General features: G+C 36.1%; 1 protein-coding gene across 10 annotated transcripts in view; it reads right to left on the bottom strand.

Annotated features, from left to right (window-relative positions):
• The window catches only part of LOC106872623 (calcyphosin-like protein), a 29746-nt gene continuing 20854 nt past the window's right edge, over nt 1-8892 (bottom strand). For 5 of the 10 annotated variants that reach the window (XM_014919677.3, XM_014919679.2, XM_014919678.3 and 2 more), the window contains exon 3: nt 836-4369. In XM_014919677.3, coding sequence (XP_014775163.1) covers nt 4131-4369 — 239 coding nt within the window. In that variant the 3' untranslated portion in view covers nt 836-4130. Of the gene's footprint in view, nt 751-835; nt 4370-8892 lie in introns of those variants that run through there. The other 5 variants (XR_016239364.1, XR_016239313.1, XR_016239376.1 and 2 more) reach the window with 2 other exon arrangements.

Below are 8892 nucleotides of genomic sequence, written 5' to 3'. Positions count from 1 at the left end.
TAAAAGCGTCCAAAATAAGATTGATTTTATTCTATCGACAGTCCTTTTAAACTTTAGCATGGCAGAGTCATTTAGGAGATATGCTTTTTTATTCTGATTGATCAATACTAGACGCAAACTTTGTAATTCTTGTATATTTTGGTATATTTTATCAAATATCTGGAAATATTTCTCTGCAGTGATGGGTTCGTCGGGGCTTAAGAAACAGTTGTGAATGATTCCACTTGCCGATTACCAAATAGTGTCTACAATCTTCTTTTGGTGCAGCTTCAGTTTGAGAAAATGTTTTGGTACTTAACCTTGGTTCAGCCATACGCAGAATACCATCAATTGTGTATAAGCAATGTTCGTTACATGTCACAGTGTAGCTTTTGTCGCGCAAAAGAAGCGTAGAAAATGCAACGGTGGCGAATAAAAAAGAAGTTCATTCAGTGCGAGCGGCACCTTTTTGTCGAGCCTTTTTTGTACTTTCTACGATGATGCAAATATGGAACAACTGTTGACTGTCAACGCCTAGTTCTTCAGCAACCAAGAAGTTGTTTGCGTGGGATCGCTTCTGCAATGACCCACATGCGATGTTATCATCACAGAAGGTCGTCTGAAACCATCTTTATCATTCGTCTCTGCTAGGAAACTTTTGGAATCAATACTTTGTTGATATTGTGAATAGTTTCTGCTACTTTGTGTTCCGTTTTAAACACATACAATAAATTGAATGATTTGTTATTTTACCATCTTTAATTTGATAGTCTAAAATGAAAAAAAACAATAAACAATGAAAAGCAAACCATCAACATAAACTAACAGACCGAAATCTGCACTTCATGAGAGTATATTGCATGGACATAATTAGATAATATTTTATTCAAAAGTACTAATCAAAGTGTAAAATAACAAAAACTGCAATTATTTATGCCCCGACCTAATAACACAGGAGATACATGACAGTTTCAACAAGATAACAAAAAAAAAAAAAGAAAGAAAATAGAAGCAATCTGCAACATGCACCATTTCACTACGATCGACATCAGGAATGTTTTCGACTCCACACTTTGCTGTCCGCTTGTGTGGAAAATATTCTATACCTCTTTATAACATACAACACAAAACACTGACTATTAAACTAGTCATCTGTTCGCCCAACAGTTTTAGGATTGCAATTTGCCGAAGGAGTACTGTAAGAACCCGTCTCTTACCTACTCTTTTCCACACCTCCACATGCGCATGTAACTTCATACTGATATCTTCCAAGTATTATACTTTAACCATGTTTCAAAAGAACAGACTAAACGCAAATAGTAAATACAATGTGCACCGTCTTACGTTACCACACTCAATTACAAATACACCATACACAGAAAATAAAATTACTTAGAGTTATATAAAATGTCCCAACATTCATACCACACGTTGAAGTCAGTAAAGAAAGCAAAACAATGCAGAAGTATAGTTAGAGTATGCATAGAGTACCAATAAAGTACTCATAGAATACCGTAAATGTATCATATTTAGTCAGCAGAAAAAAGCAACAACTATGGTTTACAAATAATAAATAAGTTTACAACTTCCAGGTTTACATCAAAATTTGTATATTACGTTGGTTATCTGAAACATGTTCTGTGGCTTACAGTTTTGTTTCATGTTGATGAGAAAGTTTATAATTCTGGTGTTCTTGTAATACTGTATGTTCAAATAAAACCTATTATTGTTAATTTGCTGTTAAGTTGTGTTGTACTTTATGAGCTTTTGTTAATGATGTAATTAGTTCATGTACTATACGACAGATGCAGTTTCTATGTTTTTTTTCTGGATGTCCTATCCACTATATCTGTGTGAATGAATTAGTTTTGGTATTGTTTTTCCGATTTGTACTGGTCTACTAAAGTGCTTGATTATCTGTTATTGATGAATGTCTAATTCTTTGGAATTGCTATTTTCAAGTTGTTATCGATAAAAATTTAATGACTATAGATAAAAATTTAATGAATACATCATTGATGTGTGGGTATAGTTGCTGTGAGTATTTTAACGTATAACTTTATTCTGAACGTTGGCCAAATATGACACTTTCTCGTCGTCTGATCATATAATTTACCACAAGGAACCATTGTAACGCATTGTAATACAACACACGAAGCAAAACTAATATATAAACAACAGTTGATACCCTACCGGCCTATATAGAGTATCATGAAAATTATATCGGTCTAAATTATCGGCCTACGTAGAATATCGTAACAAATTACATTAACTATTACTTTCAGTTATAGAATACAAACCAAAAAGATGGACCAAACTAAAAATAAAGAAAAAATAGCCACTAGTCGTCGAAAGTAATTGAAAATTGATTTTCATTTAAGATCTGTCAAACGCACTGCGTAAGAAGTTGTACAAAAATATCGATTTAGCTTTCACTAGTATAGCAGTATGGGTAACTTCTTTTTCAGCATCTCAATGGTTTAGTTACAGATTTTCTTTTTAAAATTAAAGCAAATTTTGTTTCTTTCAATCTCTGCTCCTCTTCTCACTAACTAAAGGAAGTTGTCCTACGCAACCATTTATTCTCTATATTCAATATTACTGATAATCCTGAATATTTCCTTAATCTAAAATCTAATATTTACAATGCACACTTCTTTATGTGTCTCATTAAGGTGGCCCAAATTTTGGTATAAATAAATTAGACTCACCACCGATGGAAAAAAAAAATGAGAACACCCGTAAAAAGTGAAAAGTTTTCATGTATATTTGTGTAACTCAGAATAAATAGCACTATTTGATTACAATTTTCATTAGTTTCCATACATCGACTGAGTTTTAAGTAATGCTTATATGAGTGACAACATGAACATATGTACGAAGTTTGATCAATAAGTATCCAGACTGTTGCCACAGTAACAAAGCTAAAACACGCAGAGTAAAGCCACTTGACACAGATTGACCTTGAACTCAGGTGTGCATGCCGCACTAAATTTTAACGTTTTAGCTCACCTCCGCTGTTTATAACAGTGTTTGGAAGGTGTGTAGCGTGTGATCGTCGCATTGACCATGACAGAGAAAGCTGTCATGGCGATACCTGCTCAGAGGCCTACGCAAAGTTGCAGAAAGTGTATGGAGAGGGGTGTATGAGCCTCACACAAGTGTACGAGTGGTTCAAGCGTTTTCAAGATGGCCGAAAAATGTCGACATTGGCGAACGTTCTGCGAAACCGCAGAACTGAGAAAACATCGCAGATGTGCGTGCAGCTGTGAGGGGAAATCGTAGAATCACCATCCGTGAATTATCAAAGGATGTGCAGACTAGTTACGGTTCAGTTCAGTTCATTATCACTGAAGATTTGAATATGAGATGCGTGTCTGCCAAGTGTGTGCCAAAACTGCTTTCAACTGACTCGGATTTCAGTTGCACAAGATCTCCTTGATTGTGTCGAGAACGATGAAAATTTTTTGAAAACTTTGCGTAGGCCTCTGAGCAGGTATCGCCAAACTGTTGGCAAAGTTTGATGCAGATATCCTGCTCAGCTTTCTTTGTCATAGTCAATGCGACGATCACATGCTACACACCTTCCTTCCATGTATTGCTGTAAATAGCGGAAGTGAGCTAGAACGTTAAAACTTAGTGCACATGCACATCTGAGTTCAAAGTCAATCTGTGCCAAGGGCTTTTACTCTGCGTGCTTTAGCTTCGCTACTATGGCAACAGTCCTGATACTTATTGATCAGACTACGTATGTATAGATTTGTAGGTTAGGTTTTGTTTTTCGAGATAAAAAATACATGAATGTCTGTAGTCTGTCATGTATGAACATAAAGCTGTATTCATGTGAGAATATATAAGCATATATTACTACCAGTTTTAATAAAGCAAGATATTAAGCACATTTTGAAAATAAATTAAAATACCTGTGACTCTCTCTTTCTCTCTCTCTGTGTATATGTGTATAAGTGTGTGTGTGTGCGTGTGTGTGTGTGCACGCGCGAATGTGTATGCGTGTGTGTGTGTGTACGTGAGTGTGTATCTGTGTACGTGTGAGAGTGTATGCGCGTGTGTATTCGCAACATATCTTTTATATTACAATTCCATTGTGTAGAGACTATACGGTTGCTTGACCAGTGTTTTAAAATTATCACCTAACAAGTAGATTTGGCCGGAAGTTTGTATGTAGATCTCATCATAAGATCAAAATAGCTACTGTCTTCTACAGTAGCACTGACCCCGGCATAATAATTTATAAATTCCTCTTCGGTTACTTTGCCGTCACAGCAACCAGGTGTGTCCAAACCGTCCAAGAAATTCCGTAAAGTCTCTTCTTCTGTCCATTCTCCAGAACGATATCTAGGATGTTCCATAGCATTATTCGCAAAGAATACTGAAACATTAAGCAAACATTTAAAAACATTAGATAAAAGAAAAACATTGCAGTTATAATTATTTTGTATATTATTTAGACAATAGAGTAACATAATTCATAATAATTTCATGTATGATAATAACAATTCCTGAAAACAATTTTCTTTTTTTTGTGAAAAGATGCCTCCCATCATTTCGAAGACTGTGCTGAAAAAGAAATTGGAAAAAATCCACGCCAAAACGGAGAAATTCCATCTTATGTAGGCCGTCTGATCCGAAACACCATTTTCCAGAAACTCCTCCCCATGCCCCCTTAGAAAAGATTTTGCCTAAAAATTTCTTTGTAATCGTAATCTACACCGTTTGAAAGGCATTTGTATAAAATTTCATTAAAAAATACTCCTTTTCCTGAAAGTTATGAAGGGGAAAATGTCGGGCCATGTGGATTTTTCAAAATTCCTCTCCCCAACCCCTCGGAAAAAATTTTTTCAACAAATCTTTACATACACTCAATTTACAGGATCTAAGCGATTATTTATTGAAAGTTTCGTAAGAAAGTATCTATTTTTTTCTGGAAGTTATGAGGCAACAAACTCAGCGGGGTATACATTTGTAGTTATGCTCAAGGTAAGATCACTTATATTTCCTTTATATCGTGTATCAGACGTTATCTTTTACCGACTGTTCTTTCAGTCTATTAACAAATATTCACACCTACCGGGCAGTTGATCTCCATAACATCATGATCTTTGCACCCTGCCTTATAGAAGGATATCTGTCCTGTTATAATTAGACTGGGTTGTTCTTTTTATTGGAATGTTCTACCGGTTTTCTTTATTTTTAAAGGTGAGGGTACATTCTGGTATACCTTTCGTATAGCTATCAGGACAATACTTTCTACAATTAGCCGTTTAGATAGTTTTAGTGAGAGTGTTGTGTCTCTTAGAAAGGTAGTATCATGTGAAATTTTTGTACAGCTTCTGTTGAGATAAGCGATATCTTCCCCATTGGTATGACAGAATCGATATTTTCTATTAAAATGCGAAGGTTTAGAGATATCCTTATCTCTTGTGTCAATCAGTAGCTATTGTATCTCTCTTGTTAATCAGTAGCTATTTAGTAGCTATTGCATGTCCGTGGAAAGCAAAGGCTTAACTCTATAGGTGAGATGCAATGTGTCTCACAAACCCAGAAAAGGTTATTACTCCTGTCAATGTTACAGATGGTATTCACAAGCTTGCGTGATATATACTCATGCATAACTTTTTGTTGAAAATATGAGAATTTCTCTCTCAAATCTGTTTAAGTATGCCAGTCCCACCAGTCTTAGTTCACATAGATAGCTGTTTGCTCAGAGTACCTGTTCAGGAGCTCTTCGCTAAATTTCATGATACTATTACTATTAGTTAACCATATATGTGATGTGATAAGTTCTTTACTTCCTGTCCAGTAGATCAAGTCTAAGTGAATCGATGTAGCACTCAAAAACTGTCTGGACTGTCTTTGTTCCTCTGCTCCCTTTTCTCTGCTTAAAATAAGGTCCTGTCAATATCACTGATGATATGGAACTTAACAATAGTTGTTACTACCTTTCTGATCTTGATGTCCACGCTGCAGATATCTTCAAATGTTCAGTGTAATATCCCAAATGTTGGCACTAGCACTGGCATTCAGAAAATATTGCGGGATATGGTCTTACTGAATGCAGACAACTCTGACTTGCATACTTTCTTAAGTTTGTTCTTTTGTCACTTTTAGTATTACTAACAACACCAATGTATGCAATATTCCGGAGTATTTGTAACATCCATCACTGGTGATAAGGGAGATAGGCCATTGATTTCCACATTCTTTGTCTGTTTAACAATATTTTATCGTTTTACTGCCAAAAATGAACACTTATTGTGATCGAACTCCGTTCCTATGCCAGAGAGAATATTGGCGTTGTGGTATGTATGTATGTATGTATGTATGTATGTATGCATGTATGTATGCATGTATGTATGTATGTATGTATGCATGTATGTATGTATGCATGCATGCATGCATGTATGTGTGTGTTTGCGTATGTATGTATGTATGTATGTATGTATGTATGTATGCATGCATGCATGCATGCATGCATGTATGTATGTATGAATGTATGTATGTATGCATGCATGCATGCATGTATGTGTGTGTTTGCGTATGTATGTATGTATGTATGTATGTATGTATGTATGTATGTGTGCAGATTTGTATGTTTTGCTTTATGCATGTATTCTGGAAAGTTTAAAAATTTTTTACAGTTCCAGTGATGGATTAGATCTGCAGTCTCCGAATTAACTTTCTCCTTTCTGGTTTTGAGAAGCCTAATTTCTCAAGATTGGTATTTTGACAGTGTGTTACATATCCCAATGCCCCAATAATTACAAGTATAAACCTGAACTTGTAACCTGGATAGAGTAACGGCAGATTTCTCAATAGTTCAGCGTCGTACTCTTTTTTCCACTGATCTATGTTAACATCCACTGGGCAGCTAATTTTCACAGCTATGCACAGTTTCTCTTCTCTATCCCAAATCAGGTCTGTTGTGCTCACATTTCATTGAGGTCTTCACTGGGACATTCCACCAGTACTTCTTTTATTATGAGTGGCTAATGCTTCTACCTTACTGTGGGTTCTTATTTCTTTGTCCTCGGGATTATCCTTCCGACGTATTTCATTATAGAGTGTCCTAGCTACATCACGTCTCATCGGTGGATAATACCGTGATGACATTTTCGGACAACTGCTTATGGTGTGGGTGATATCTTCGGTGTTATGTATGTACGTATGCATGTATGTATGTATGTATGTATGTATGTATGTATGTATGTATGTATGTATGTATGTATGTATGGCTCTTTACAAATAATTTGTCTTACCATCCCTGTTGTATTCTTGTGAAACATGGACTTATTATGAAAGGCATTTTAAATTGTTAGAACAATTCCACCAAAAATGCCTTCATCGCATTTTAAACACTAAATGGAGTTCTTTTATTCCAAACACAGATGTCCTTGCATCTACAGGCATCACCTCAATTAAAGCTATGATTTTAAGGAACCAAATGAGATGGTGTGGTCATATTGTTCGAATGGCGGATGAACGCATGCCGAAACAGCTGTTTTATGGTGAGCTTGCAGAGGGGGAACACTATCAGCTTAAACCTAAAAAAATGTTTAAGGACGACATAAGGACTACTATGAAGTCACTTGGAATGGATCTAGAAGATATAGAAACTTTTGCTTAGGATCGAGTTGGATGGCGAACAAAAGTCTGGAGTGGAGTGAAAGCATTTGAAGAGGCCAGGATAACGCATGTAAGACTCAAAAGAGATCTAAGGAAGAATGTTATGATCGAGAAGGTGAATAACAAAGACCTTTGTGACAGACCATGCCTTTCTTTTGCTGGGCTCAAATCTCATTTGCGAACCCATGGAAAACGAACCTCCACCAACTATTCTGCCTATATGTCTGTGTACACATTTGAATACAGTGTATGCCAGAAGGTTTGCAAACGTAACGGAGGCCTCAAAAGACATTTTAAGATCCACAAAGATCAGAGCTTATCTTGGTAGTCCAAATCGAATGTGCAATCTATGTGGGTGTCTTTTCAGAACATTGTCTGGTTTAAAAAGCCTTATCAGATGCCATGATGGTGCTAAGGTGTAGGTACAGAAGGTGGTCAAACTCTGCATAAGGTGTAGACAACCATCATGTATGTATGTATGTATGTATGTATGTATGTATGTATGCATGTATGTATGTCTTTTCTATTTTTTAATTATTATAAATCTTCCACTAAGGAAGGAGCCGGTTTCCCACAAAGATATGACTCCATCTTTGAGATATAGTTAACGCACAAATTCACATTTGAAACTTGAGAAAAGTCTTGCATATTTTTACTGTTCCACTCACAGATTGCACTTGTAATAAACGAATGAATTGGTAGATTTCTCTTTCTGAAAATCCCAGTTTATCCAGATTCTCCTTTAAGCATTTACTAACAAAACCTAGGGCTCCAATTATTATTGGTATGAATATGAATTCATAGTCTGGATATAGAAACTGGAGGTTTCGAAGCAGTTGCCCATAGATATCCTCTTTTTCTTTGATTTTCAAAGAGATATTTATATTTGCAGGGCAGCTGACCTCTATGATTGTACATACCTTTGCCCCTCTGTCCCAAACAACAATATCTAGCCTGTTATGTTAACATTTGACAGAAGTTTTGATGGCAATATTCCACCAGTATTCCTCGAGTTGGTGTTTATGAATGTATTCCATAACAGATATGAATGTGTTCCATAACAGAGGTATTTACTAAATTTATTTCAGGACAGCCTTTTTTGCGGATGGCATTGTAACTTGTTTTAGCAACAACATCGTGCTGCATAGGGAGGTAATACCGTGACGACATTTTAGGAAAGCTGCTAATCACATGCGTGACGCCTTCCACAGAATCATGACATAGCCTACACATGCGGTTGCACCTTGGGTTTACAAGTGCGTCACTGTC

Source organism: Octopus bimaculoides, chromosome 2, assembly GCF_046866305.1.
Source record: "Octopus bimaculoides isolate indiv1 chromosome 2, ASM4686630v1, whole genome shotgun sequence".
Taxonomy (NCBI): Eukaryota; Metazoa; Mollusca; class Cephalopoda; order Octopoda; family Octopodidae; genus Octopus; species Octopus bimaculoides.
This window is presented reverse-complemented; position numbering and strand designations above follow the sequence as displayed.